The sequence below is a fragment of the Pan paniscus genome, chromosome 6, assembly GCF_029289425.2.
Source record: "Pan paniscus chromosome 6, NHGRI_mPanPan1-v2.0_pri, whole genome shotgun sequence".
NCBI classification, from domain to species: Eukaryota; Metazoa; Chordata; class Mammalia; order Primates; family Hominidae; genus Pan; species Pan paniscus.
In genome coordinates this window covers 140,187,773-140,201,388 of record NC_073255.2, presented here as the reverse complement: position 1 = coordinate 140,201,388, position 13,616 = coordinate 140,187,773, and the positions used below count along the sequence as shown (strand labels likewise).

Genomic DNA, 13,616 nt, shown 5'->3' with positions numbered 1-13,616 from the left:
GGAAGAGGTTGATTAAATACTCTTTAATACTAGGAAAGGATAATTTCTTGCTAACCCTCATGTAAACTGGATGACTGCAATTATTTTCGTAGTCGGTGGTTTTAAAAGTATATGCTGGTATCACTGTTTTGATTTTATTTCCTGAAAAAATTAATTGCCTTGAAACATATTTATTCCATGAAATACATTGAAGCCTCTCTTAACACTTTCAATCACAGCCTCTACACTCTGTCGAGTTGAACCTGTGGGAAGATGGTTTGAAGCTTTTGTTAAGAGGAGAAACAGAAATGCTTCTGCCTCTTTTCAGGAACTGGAGGATAAGAAAGAGTTATCCGAGGAATCAGAAGATGAAGAATTGCAGTTGGAAGAGTTTCCCATGCTGAAAACACTTGATCCCAAAGACTGGAAGGTATTTAATATCTGAATATTTTGTTCAGTCAGATGCTTTGTTAGACACAGACAATTTTCTTATGAGTTTTCCATTAATAAACATGTTTTAAGATGATTCAGCAAGATAACTATGATTTAGCATCTGTTTATTACTAAGTCTTGAGAGCATTAGCACTAGCCATGAGATACTGTCTCTGCTGGAGAAATCCAGGAAGAGTTCACAGAAAAGATAATGTTTGCACTGGTCTTAAAAGGACAGGCAGCAATTAGTGAAGCAGAGAAGTGAGAAAAGTATTCTGGGCAGAAGGAGTAAGATATACAAAGACACAAAGGAGTAAAAGAATATGTAGTGCCTCTTGAGGGATTGATAAGTCGTATAGGGTACATGCGGTATGGTGATGAGAAATCTAGTGTCTTTAAAAGGACACTAGACCAAACTCTGTTGTGTCCTTTTTATACCATGCTAAAGAAGGAATTAAAATTTATTTTTGGGACAGTAAGATACTATCAAAAGTTTCTTAGCTAATTTTAGAAAAGTAATTCCCTTGGCAGTACAGGAAATTGCTTGAAAGGGGGCAAGGGACTGGAGGGGAAGTGAATAGTTTACTGTTATAGGGCTAGTGCACTAAGGCAGACCTGTGACTGAATCCTTGAACTTACTATGTGGCTGGGTTTTGAGAAAGAGGGGTCAGATTTGCCTTTTTTGGAGGTAGCATTAACAGGCTTTGGTGACCCTGGCTGTGTGGCACAAGAGAAAGAGAAGTATTCAGAGGTCCTTCCCAGCATTAGAGCTTGAGTGACCTGCTAGAGTGTGTGGTCAGTAACCAATGCTGGGATGAGGATAAGAATGTTTGTGGGAGGTGCTGTTTGTGTCCAAGTTTGACTATGTGAAGACTGAGGTTTTGGTACCATAGTGGTGAAGCTGTCTAGTAGATGGTTAGAAATTGGTCTATGACTCCGAAAAGAGGTTACAGCCAACGACTTTTTGAAGTCATTGGCACATAGTGGTGGTTGCTGTGAGGAATTGAATGACAACAGCAAGGGACAAAAGTATAAACAAATAGATAATGCTTTAGTAGGTACTTGTATAATAGTTAAATGCGTATGCTGTGGAATTGGAGTGCCTGAATTCAAATCTGGTTCTGCCATTTGGTGCACTTCGACCTTGGGAAAGTTCCCAGATATGTGTGTTCCTCATTTCCCTTGTTGCTACAGTGAGATTGTTAACAGCTCAAAGGTTTACCTTGAGGATTAATAAAAGGATGCTTATAAAGCACTTAAGTTAGTACTTGCTGCATGATAAATGCCAAACAAATAATGGATAATAAGAGTTCCTATGTCATTGGTTGTTTAGGGGACTAAATAAGCTAAAGCATATGTATAAAACATTTAGAAAAGTAAGCACTCAGAAGGTGTTAGCTGATTCTCCCACCACCTCATCCATTTTAAAAGAAAAAGACAACATTGAGGAGCATGGATATTTAAGGGGTAGGAAGAGGAGGAAAAACAGCAGAAGATACTAAGAAGGGTGACAGAAGTAGAAACAAAACAAAGAAAAAGACACTTTGTTATTTGAAGAAATACTTCCTAAACATCAGGCAGCGTATTCTTCCAGAAACTAAGGGAGGAGCAAGAGGGAAAAAGAGGCAGGGTGCAGTGGCTCATGCCTGTAATCCCAGCACTTTGGGAGGCTGAGGCGGGCAGATCACCCGAGGTCAGGAGTTCGAGACCAGCCTGACCAACATGGTGAAACCCCATCTCTACTAAAAATATAAAATTAGCCAGGCGTGGTGGCACATGCCTGTAATCGCAGCTACTTGGGAAGCTGAGGCAGGAGAATCACTTCAACCCAGGAGGTGGAGGTTGCTGTGAGCCGAGATCATACAATTGCACTCCAGCCTGGGCAACAAGAGCAAAACTCTATCTCAAAAAAAGGGGCGTGGGAAGAGTCACCTGTGTCACTGCTTCAGAAAGAGGTCAATCACATAACATGAAAAATTATTTTAAAAAACACTGGACCGGGCATGGTGGCACATGCTTATAATCCCAGCTACTCAGGAGGCTGAAACAGGAGAATCGCTTGAACCTGGGAGGTGGAGATTGTGGTAAGCTGAGATCGTGCCACTGCACTCCAGCCTGGGCAACAAGAGTGAAACTCCATCTCAAAAAAAAAAAAAAACCATTGGATTTGGCAAACTAAAAGTTTCGGTGTCCTCATTGAAAGCAGTTTGAGTAAAATGATCGGGAAGGCAAGAGATTACAGTGAATGAAGAGTGATTAGGAAGTGATGAAGTAGGATCAAAGTGTAAAGTACTCTTTCAAAGCTGGGTAGTAAAGAAAATGAGAGAAGATAGTAACTTCAGGAGAAGGCAGAGTCGGGAAAAGACAGAACTGGGGACTGTTGAGATCTATAAGAGGGAGAAGGTCTTTGGTATAGAAAGAAGTAGATTGTATCAGAGTAAGGTAGCAGAGTTCATTCACTTGTTCAGTTTATTTTCATTCATCAAATATGGATCAAACACCATGTCAGATACTGTTCTAGGTGTCAAGGATACTGTACTGAACAAGACAGTATTACTGCTTACACACAGCTTATATTCCAGTGACATAATAAGTAAACAAGAACATGTAGCCATAAGTTCCATAGGATGGCCATAAGCTATCAACAGGTGCTAAGAGAAAAAAGGGGTCTTTGGTCAAGTAAGTTTGGAAAATGCTAGGTTTTACAGGTTTCTGTTTGTTTATTTTTTAAATCTAATTACAGGACTTCTCAGAGCCTTTCTTAGGCTTTTGTGCATACAAATCATCAAGGAGGCTGTATAATAGTCCACATTTACCTCTTTTTTAAATTTATTTTTTATTTTATTTTATTTTGAGACGGAGTCTCACTCTGTTGCCCAGGCTGGAGTGCAGTGGCGCAGTCTTGGCCCACTGCAACCTCCGCCTCCTAGGTTCAAGCAATTATCTTGCCTCAGCCTCCCGAGTAGCTGGGATTACAGGTGGGCGCCACCACGCCCGGCTAATTTTTGTATTTTTAGTAGAGACAGGGTTTCACCATGTTAGCCAGGCTGGTCTCAATCTCCTGACCTCATGATCCACCCACCTCAGCCTCCCAAAGCACTGGGATTACAGGCGTAAGCTGGCATGCCCAGCCTGTCTCTTCTTTTTTTTAAAGACAGGGTCTTGGCCGGGTGCAGTGGCTCACACCTGTAATCCCTTGGCCCTTTGGGAGGCCAAGGCAGGTATATCACCTGAGGTCAGGAGTTCGAGACCAGCCTGACCAACAAGGTGAAACCCTGTCTCTACTAAAAATACACAAATTAGCCAGGCGTGGTGGTGTGCACCTGTAATCCCAGCAACTTGGAAGGCTGAGGCAGGAGAATTGCTTGAACCCGGGATGCGGAGGTTGCAGTGAGCCAAGATGGCACCACTGCACTCCAGCCTGGGCAACAGAGCAAGACTCCGTCTCAAAAAAATAAAATAAAATCTTAAAATCATTAAAAAAAAAAAAAAAAAGACAGGGTCTTGCTCTGTCGCCTATCCTGGAGTGCAGTGGCATGATCACAGCTCACTGCAGCCTCTACTTACCAGACTCAAGTAATCCTGCTACTTCTGCCTCCTGAGTAGCTGGAACTACAGGTGCACACCACCACACCCAGCTAATTTTTAAAAATTTTTTTGTAGAGACAGGGATCTTACTTTGTTGCCCAGGCTGGCCTCATATTCCTGGGCTCAAGCAATCCTCCACCTGGGCCTCCCAAAGTGCTAGGATCACAGGCATGAACCATGGCACCCAGCCTAATCCACATTTCTCAACCTTACCTGACCATAGACCCTGGTTTATACAGAACCTCTTACTGGACTCCTGATGAAATGTCACTTTGGGAAATGCTTATTAAGGTACCAGAACACAAGGGATGGAATATATTGGCTTCATTTCAAATTTGACTCCCTTTTGTGTTTTTTTTCCAGAACCAAGATCATTATGCAGTTCTTGGACTTGGCCATGTGAGATACAAGGCTACACAGAGACAGATCAAAGCAGCTCGTAAGTACTTAGTTATTTTGAAATAATCAAATATCTTGTATAGGAACAGGCTGGCTATGCTTTTTAAAAGATATACAGTATCATAGTCTGCAGCCATAACTACATTTAACAGCATGTGTTATATTGTCATAATAAGCAAAAAACCACGGTCTCCCCTGCCTTCAGAATCAGAAGAAAGCAATCCATTTTACATATAGACTTTCTCATTAGGGATAAGAAATTAGGATGGGTGTGTGTGTGTGGATACAAAATACTCCCCCAATGGCAAGCTTTTAAAAAATAATACTTCACTTCTCTTTAGAAGTATAGCAGCTGCACTTGGTGGATACTGCCTTTATTGTTTTTTGGTTTTTGGTTTTTTTTTTACATTATTTTGTAATCTTAGGTCACACCTTTGTAGATATCACCCTGTCTTCTGTCCAAGAAAAGTTGCCTGATGTTTTATTGTTGTTTTCATTGACAAGGTTATAATTTGGCATGGGAGAGGGTAATGTTGGGACCCCAGTCTTCATATGCCTTATAAAACACCATCCCTTAATGCTCCTAAATGTCCTATGCTTTGCAATCCTGTGGACATAATTTCTTATACACGTGATCAGTTCAACTGATTAATAAAGTTTAGTGAAAGAGGTAAGAGGTGAAGGTGATCAGTTTTCTGTCTTAGGAGAACGTTCTGCCCTCCACTCTAGAGAATGGATATTGAGGTCAGAGAGGGTAAGATTGTGGCCACATGGAAAAGGAGCAGGGAGTCAGGGCCTGTCAAGAAGAGGAAGTATTATATGTGGAGGAAGATGACTGAATAAGAATGCCTGTGGTAAAAATTATTAGTCAATACTTAGCATAGTAGATGAACTCAAAATCGTCCCCATTACTGCTTACATTTAGGAAAATCACAGGAAATATTTTTTAACAAAGTGAAGGAATTTATCAGATTATTTTAAACTGGATTTGTTTAAAGGCTGGCATGATTCTAGACAAAGCATATGGTAATGCATGTGAATAGTTATTCCAGTATACATAAATGCCAGAAAAGTCCATTTGCCACGTACAAGTGTTTGCAAAGTTTTACTATATGAAAGAATAGCGTTGGCCGGGCGTGGTGGCTCACGCCTATAATCCCAACACTTTGGGAGGCCGAGACGGGTGGATCACCTGAGGTGAGGAGTATGAGACCAGCCTGGCCAACGTGGTGAAACCCCGTCTCTACTAAAAATACAAAAAAATTAGCTGGGTGTGGTGGCGGGCACCTGTATTCCCAGCTACTTGGGAGGCTGAGGCAGGAGAATCGCTTGAATCCAGGAGGCAGAGGTTGCAGTGAGCTGAGGTTGCACCATTGCGCTCCAGCCTGGGCAACAAGAGCGACACTCTGTTTCCAAAAAAATAGAATAGCATACAAATACCAAATATGTCTCAGTACAGATAAATTTGTTAATTAGAATTGATAATAGAACTGTGAAAATAGTTTGTGTTTTAAGGTGAAAGCTTTCTCAAAAGATTAAAAATGTGCAATAAATTGTAAAAGAAACATTCATATGCTTCTGTTAAATCCACTGTCTTTTTTTGAGACAGAATTTCGTACTTGTTGCGCAGGCTGGAGTGCAATGGCACCATCTTGGCTCACCACAACCTCCGCCTCCCACGTTCAAGCGATTCTCCTGCCTCAGCCTCTCGAGTAGCTGGGATTAGAGGCATGTGCCACCACGCCCGGCTAATTTTGTATTTTTCATAGAGACGGGATTTCACCATGTTGGTCAGGCTGGTCTCGAACTCCCGACCTCAGGTGATCCACCCACATCGGCCTCCCAGAATGCTGGGATTACAGGCGTGAGCCACCGCACCCGGCCTAAATCCACTCTTTTTATTGGCCTTGTAGAAATTGATTTTTAGCCAGGCACAGTGGGTCACACACCTGTAATCCCAACACTTTGGAAGACCAAGGCAGGCAGATTACTTGAGGCTGGAGTTCAATACTAGCCCGGCCAATGTGGTGAAACCCCATCTCTACTAAAAATACAAAAATTAGCCAGGTGCGGTGGCGCATGCCTGTAAGCCCAACTACTTGGGAGGCTGAGGCATGAGAATCGCTTGAACCTGGGAGGCGGAAGTTGCAGTGAGCGGAGATTGTACCACTGCAGTCCAACCTGAGCAACAGAGTGAGAGAGTGAGACTCTGTCTCATTAAAAAAAAAAAAGAAAGAAAGAAAGAAAAGAAATTCAGCTTTTGAATATGTATTCTCTAGCCAAAAGTTTTGCAGCACCAGTGTAGAGATTGTTAACAATAAGGGTAATTCTAACTTACTCTCTACCACCCTTGTGGAATAGTCCGTCAGTCTTTATTTAGAAAGAAACTGTCATTCTCTCACCTCTGTCACTGTAAAACACAGTTGCTACTCATTGCTTTCTGAAAATCTATCTAAAAGTTAAAATGCAAAGTTACTGTTTGCAAATCTGTAATTATTAGCACAAACCTAATAAAAATGTAAATCTGATACCATTTGAGGTCCTTTGAATGCTTGCTTCATATTACAAGCCAAGTTTTATTTTTGTTGAGTATATTTTGAATGTCAATAATGAAAATTAATTAAGTGTGAAGTAGGAGCCGGGTGCGGTGGCTCACACTTGTAATCCTAGCACTTTGGGAGGCTGGGGCGGGTGGATCACCTGAGGTCAGGAGTTCGAGACCAGCCTGGCCAACATGGCGAAACCCCGTCTCTACTAAAAATATAAAAATTAGGCGGGCATGGAGACGCATGCCTGTAATCCCAGCTACTTGGGCGGCTGCGGCACGAGAATCGCTTGAACCTGGGAGGCAGAGGTTGCAGCCAGCCGAGATTGCACCATTGCACTCCAGCCTGGGTGACAGAGGGAAACTGCCTCAAAAAATGCCCAAAAAATACCAAAAATATTTGTCACTGTTTCTGAACCCTTGCAGTATATGTTGAAATAAATAATTTTATTATGCTCATGAAAAGATTTCTATAGGCCAAGCATGGTGGCTCATCCCTGTAATCCTAGCACTGTGGGAGACTAAGGCTGGAGGATCACTTGAGCTCAGGAGTTCAAGACCAACCTGGACAACATAGCGAGACCTTGTCTCTCTCTTTTTTTTTTTAATTAAAAAAATTTTTTTTCAAGTTTCTTTTCTTTTTTTTTTTTAAGACAGAGTCTAACTGTTATCCAGGGTGGAGTGCAGTCGCGTGATCTTGGCTCACTGCAACCTCCATCTCCAGGGTTCAAGTGGTTCTCCTGCCTCATTCTTCTGCCTCAGCCTCCTAAGTAGCTGGGATTACAGGCACCTGCCAACATGTCTGACTAATTTTCGTATTTTTTAGTAGAGACTGGGTTTCACCATGTTGACCAGGCCAGGTTGGTCTCGAACTCCTGAGTTCAAGTGATCCACCTGCCTCAGTCTCCCAAAGTGCTGGGATTACAGGCATGAGCCACCGTGCCCAGCCAAAAGATTTCTGCAAAAACGTTCACAACAGGCCGGGCACAGTGGCTCACGCCTGTAATCCCAGCACTTTGGGAGGCCAAGGCGGGCGGATCACGAGGTCAGGAGATCGAGACCATCCTGGCTAACACGGTGAAACCCCATCTCTACTAAAAATACAAAAATATCAGCTGGGCGTGGTGGCGGGTACCTGTAGTCGCAGCTACTCACGTGGCTGAGGCAGCAGAATGGCGTGAACCCGGGAGGTGGAGCTTGCAGTGAGCTGAGATCACGCCACTGCACTCCAGCCTGGGCAACAGAGCGAGACTCCGTCTCAAAAAAAAAAAAAAAAAAAAGTTCACAACAACCTATTCACAATGTCCAGAAACTGGAAATCACCCAAATATTTAATAACATGGAAATAGATAAGCAAACTGCTATATATTTTGGTGCAGTGGAATACTAATCAGCAATTTTTAAAAGAACAAATTGCCAATACACAGAAAAACATGGATGAATCTCAAACCATGAGTAAAAGAAGCCAGACACAGGCATACTGTCAGTTACATCTACTTGAAGCTCAAGAACATGCAAAAGTGGTGACAGGCATCAGAAAACGGTTGCCTCAGCTGGTAGAGGATGGGAGCCCAGTGGAAAAGGGTACAAGGGAACTTTTTGGATGATGGAAACGGCCTATATTTTCCTTTGGATAGTAGTTACATAAGTGTATATGATTGTCAGAACTCACTGAACTTAATGAATGCTTAAAATCTGGGCATTTATTTTATCTAAGTTTTATCTCCGCTGAATCAGACAGATATGATTAAACAAACCAAAAATACCAGTCACTTGGAAATTAAATATATTCTTTTGAGCCTAGACAGAAATAAAAATTATGCTAATAGACTTTTTTTCCACAAAAGTAAGATTACTGCTTTATCAAAACTTAAGGACTGGCAGCTAAATCTGTACCTTAAGTAAATTCATTGCCTTAACCTATTCTGTTACTTTTTTCAAAAGAAGGAAAAGATAAGGTGGAAATTCAATTCAGAGGTTTAAAAGAATAGCACAAAGGAAGATGTAGGAAGAAAATAAGTAAGACAGTATCCCAAACTGGGTTTTATAAGAAGAATAAACAAATACAAGTTGAGCATCCCTAATCCAAAACTCCAAAGTCCAAAATGCTCCAAATTCTGAGTGCCAGCATGACACTTCGAAGGAAATGTTCACTGGAGGATTTTGGCTTTTCAGATTTGGAATGGATGCTCACCCAGTAAGTATAATGCAGATATTCCAAAATCTAAAAAAATTTGAAATCCTGAACACTTTTGGTCCTAAGCATTTCAGATACAGGATACTCAAAACGTAGTGAAATACACAAAGAGCTAATCATGGTGGCTCATGCCTTTGATCCCAGCACTTTGGAAGGCTGAGGTGGGTGGATTGTTTGAGCTCTGTAGTTCAAGACTAGCCTGGGCAACATGGCAGAACCCCATTTCTACAAAAAATACAAAAATTAGCTGGGCATAGTGGTGCGTGCCTGTGGTCCCAGCTGCTCAGAAGGCTGAGATAGTGCTTGAGCCCAGGAGGTCAAGGCTGCAGTGAGCCGTGATCACACCACTGCACTCCACCGTGAGCAATAGTAAGACCCTGTCCCCATCCCCCCCCCCCCAAAAAAAAAGGATGAAAAACATTAAAGTTACCAAAGAATTTACTCCTAAAAACAATTTTTAGGCCCAGATAATTTTTCAGGTGAATTGTTTCAAGTGTTAAAGAATTAAAAATTCTAATGCTGAATATAAACTTGGTGTTTTATTTTGTAATTGGAGAATCGGTTAATCATAAACTGTTTTGGAATAATTCATTTTGTTAAGTTGTAAAGTTTAATGTAATCTGAGTATGCAAAACCTAGCAAAGAGAGCCCAAAAAATCCTACAAACAATTCCTATTAATATAATGAAAAAGAAAAACCAGTTAAAATGTTAAAAATAATAGCAAATTCGCTGGGTGCAGTGGCTCACGCCTATAATCCGAGCACTTTGGGAGGCCAAGGCGGGCGGATCATGAGGTCAGGAGATTGAGACCATCCTGGCTAACACGGTGAAACCCCGTCTCTACTAAAAATACAAAAAAATTAGGCAGGCGTGGTGGCGGGTGCCTGTAGTCCCAGCTACTCGGGAGGCTGAGGCAGGAGAATGGCATGAACCCGAGAGGCAGAGCATGCAGTGAGCCAAGACTGCACTCCAACCTGGGTGACAGAGCAAGACTCCGCCTCAAAAAAAAAAAAAAATAGCAAATTTAAGAAAAGGGAATTTTTATACACTGTTGGTAGGAATCTAAATTAGCATAGCCACTATGCAAATTAGTATGGAGATTTCTCAAAAAATTAAAAATAGAATTAACATATAGCCCAGCGTTCCCACTACTGGATATTTATCCAAAGGAAAAGAAAACAGTATGTCAAAGGGGTACCTGCACTCCCATGTTTTTATTGCAGCTCTGTTTATAATAACAAAGATAAGGAATCAACCTAAGTGTCCATCAGCAGACTAGTTGATAAAGAAAAGTATATGTATACAATGGGATACCACTCAGCCATAAAAAAGAATGAAACGTCTGCAGCAATATAGATGGAACTGCAGGTCATTATGTTGAGTGAAATAAGCTAGGCACAGAAAGGCAAATATTGCATGTTCTCACTCTTGAGAACAGTGGGAGCTTAAAAAGTTGATCTCGTGGAGGTAGTAGATAGAATGATAGATACCAGAGGCTGAGAAGGGTATTGGGAGGAGAGGGATAAAGAGAGGTTGGTCAATGGATACAAACATACAGTTAGAAGGGATAAGTCTCAGTGTTCTGTAGCAGAGTAGGGTGATGATAGTTAACAATAATGTATTGTATATTTCAAAATAGCTAGAAGACAGAACTTGAAATGTTCACAATACATAGAAATAATAAACACTCAAGTTGATAGATACCCAAATACCCTGACTTGATCATTACGTGGTTTATGCATGTATCATGAATTATGCACAAAATGAGCCAGGCACAGTGGCTCACGCCTGTAATCCCAGCACTTTGGGAGGCCGAGGCAGGCAGATCACTTGAGGTCAGGAGTTCAAGACCAAGCCTGGCCAACATGGCAAAACCCTGTCTCTACTAAAAATACAAAAATTAGCTGAGCATGGTGGCAGGTGCCTGTAATCCCAGATACTCCAGAGGCTGACAGGAGAATCGCTTGAACCCAGGAGGTGGAGGTTGCAGTGAGCCAAGATTATGCCATTGCACGCCAGCCTGGCCAACAGAGTGAGACTCCATCTCAAAAAAAAAAAAAATGGATTTTGTTCATGTATTATGAACAAAATAATCACATGTACCCCATAAGTGTGTACAGATACTTGTATCATAAAAAAATAGTGGCCAGGCATGGTGGCGCAGGCCTGTAATTCTAGCACTTTGGGACGCCAGGGTGGGAGGATCGCTTGAGCCCAGGAGTTCAAGACCAGCCTGGCCAACATGACGAAACCCCTCCCCTACAAAAAAAAAAGACCTGGGTGTGATAGCTCACGCCTGTAATCCCAGCACTTTGGGAGGCTGAGGTGGGCAGATCACGAGGTCAGGAGTTCGAGACCAGCCTGGCCAACATGGTGAAACCCTGTCTCTACTAAAAATACAAAAATTAGCCGGGCGTAGTGGCACATGGCTGTAATCCCAGCTACTCAGGAGGCTGAGGCAGGAAATCTCTTGAACCCAGGAGGCGGAGGTTTCAGTGAGCTGAGACTGTGCCACTGCACTCCAGCCTGGGCAACAAGAGCAAAACTCCATCTCAATAAATAAATAAAGTTAGCAAGGCATGGTGGAGAGCACCTGTAATCCCAGCCACTTGGGAGGCTGAGGTGGGAGGATCACCTGAGCCAGGGAGGTTAAGGCTACAGTGAGCTGAGATTGGGTGCCACTGTGCTCCAGCCTGAGCAACAGAGTGAGACCCTGTCTCAAAAAAAAAATAAAATAAAATAACAAATGCAATTTAATAGTACACTAAAAGAATAATAGTGTTCATGAACACATAGAGTTTCTCTCAGGAATCCAACTTAGGAAGTATATTAATATAGCAAAATTATAGCTCAGATAATATTAAATCCATGTGATTTCCTGAGTAGGTAGTGAAAGCACATAGAATACAGTTTAACACCCATTCCGTTTTGATAAGAATTTTGAAAAGAAATGTAGTTAATTCCCTACTTTGATAACTGTTTCAGGCCCACAGCTAGCAAACTTTTAGCTATGTGGCATTAATGCTATTACCTAAAATCCAGGGGTGAAGCAGCCTGCTTTTTATTTTTTATGCTATTTTGGGAGTTTGGGTCACTGAGTTAAGTTATTAAATAAGAGACACCTATTAGAAAGAAGGAAATAAATATATTATTTGTAGATAATATAGGATCTGCCTAGAAAAGCAAAAGAGAGTTAAGTGACTAGATGCAAGACAAATAAGCAAAAATTACACAGTTTTTGGAAGTTACGATCAAATATATTAGAAAGCTGTGGTCAGTTTAAAGATAACCCCAGGGCAAGAATAAGTAACCAAAACAAGCCCTTGTAAAATTTACTATTATAGTGTCACAAATCAGTGGAAAAGGGAAGGATTATTAAATGACAGTAAGATTTTGAAAAATGAGAAGTTTAGATACTTTCTTGACTATATTAAAATTCCAAAAAGATTAAAAAATTTTTTCAGTCTATAGGAAATGTTAATGAAACTAGAACTATTGTAAGTACTAGAAGAAATTACAAAAGAAATGATCAGTAAATGTAAATAAAGATGACTTTTTTTAAAACATAAGTGTTAACAAAACGGGGAAAAATTATTAATAAACATAATGAATTAGGAGAGGCAGCATACAAACACAGGCTGAGGAGTCAGGCTGTCTGGATTAGAGCCCGACTTGGCCGGAAACTTGAGCAAGTTGCAGTGGTAGTGGCTACATAACGTCTCCTCTGTGCCTCATTTTCCTCATCTATAAAATGGAGACAGTAATAGTACTTTCCTCATAGGATCACGGAGAAGATTAACTGGTAAACAGGCCTGGCACATGTCAACTGCTATGTAGATGTTAACAGCTAGCATTATTTATTGTGAGTGACACACAGAGTCAGAAGAAAAACTGAGACAGCCCCTCCTTTTTCCAGTTAAAGGATGAAAAACAAAAAAATTGTTGACCACCAGCGATAATCACAAATTTTAAATAATTAGCTGTACTGTGGCTGAGGTTGTGGTAAAAGGATGTTCACGTAGGAGTATGAAATAGTATGCCTTTTGGAAAATAACTTGTTCCATTTCCATTCATGAAGTTCACTTCTGTGATTATATCCTAAGAAGAAAGAATCCTAAATAAGGAAAAATACTTACATTTAAAATTATTCAAATTGGCATTATTTATAATAATGCAAAATTGGAAATGGCACAAATGTCCAACAGTAGAGAAATGCCTAAATTATAACAAATCTACTTGAAATACTGTATTAAGCAGTCATTTGAAAGAAAAATTTGAAGAGTTTGCAAGGAAAAAACCATGGAAAATGCAAACGCTATAATGTGAAGTTGAAAAAAGCAGAATATAAATTAGTACATACGATTACATCTGAATTGTTTTTTTCTTCTTCTTCTTCTTTTTGACAGAGTCTCACTCTGTCACCCAGGCTGGAATGCAGTGGCGCCATCTCAGCTCACTGCAACCTCCACCTCATG

General features: G+C 41.0%; 2 protein-coding genes across 4 annotated transcripts in view; one reads left to right on the top strand and one right to left on the bottom strand.

Annotated features, from left to right (window-relative positions):
• The window catches only part of DNAJC2 (DnaJ heat shock protein family (Hsp40) member C2), a 32,164-nt gene that overhangs the window by 2,624 nt on the left and 15,924 nt on the right, over positions 1-13,616 (top strand). The window contains exons 2-3 of one of the 2 annotated variants that reach the window (XM_034964696.3): positions 308-409; positions 4,363-4,438. In XM_034964696.3, coding sequence (XP_034820587.2) covers positions 377-409; positions 4,363-4,438 — 109 coding nt within the window. In that variant the 5' untranslated portion in view covers positions 308-376. Of the gene's footprint in view, positions 1-218; positions 410-4,362; positions 4,439-13,616 lie in introns of both variants that reach the window. The other variant, XM_003825717.6, reaches the window with a different exon arrangement.
• Positions 8,248-13,616, bottom strand: part of PMPCB (peptidase, mitochondrial processing subunit beta) — a 36,589-nt gene continuing 31,220 nt past the window's right edge. For both annotated transcript variants that reach the window (XM_034964698.3, XM_034964699.3), the window contains exon 13: positions 8,248-13,239. In XM_034964698.3, coding sequence (XP_034820589.1) covers positions 13,118-13,239 — 122 coding nt within the window. In that variant the 3' untranslated portion in view covers positions 8,248-13,117. The remainder of the gene's footprint in view (positions 13,240-13,616) is intronic.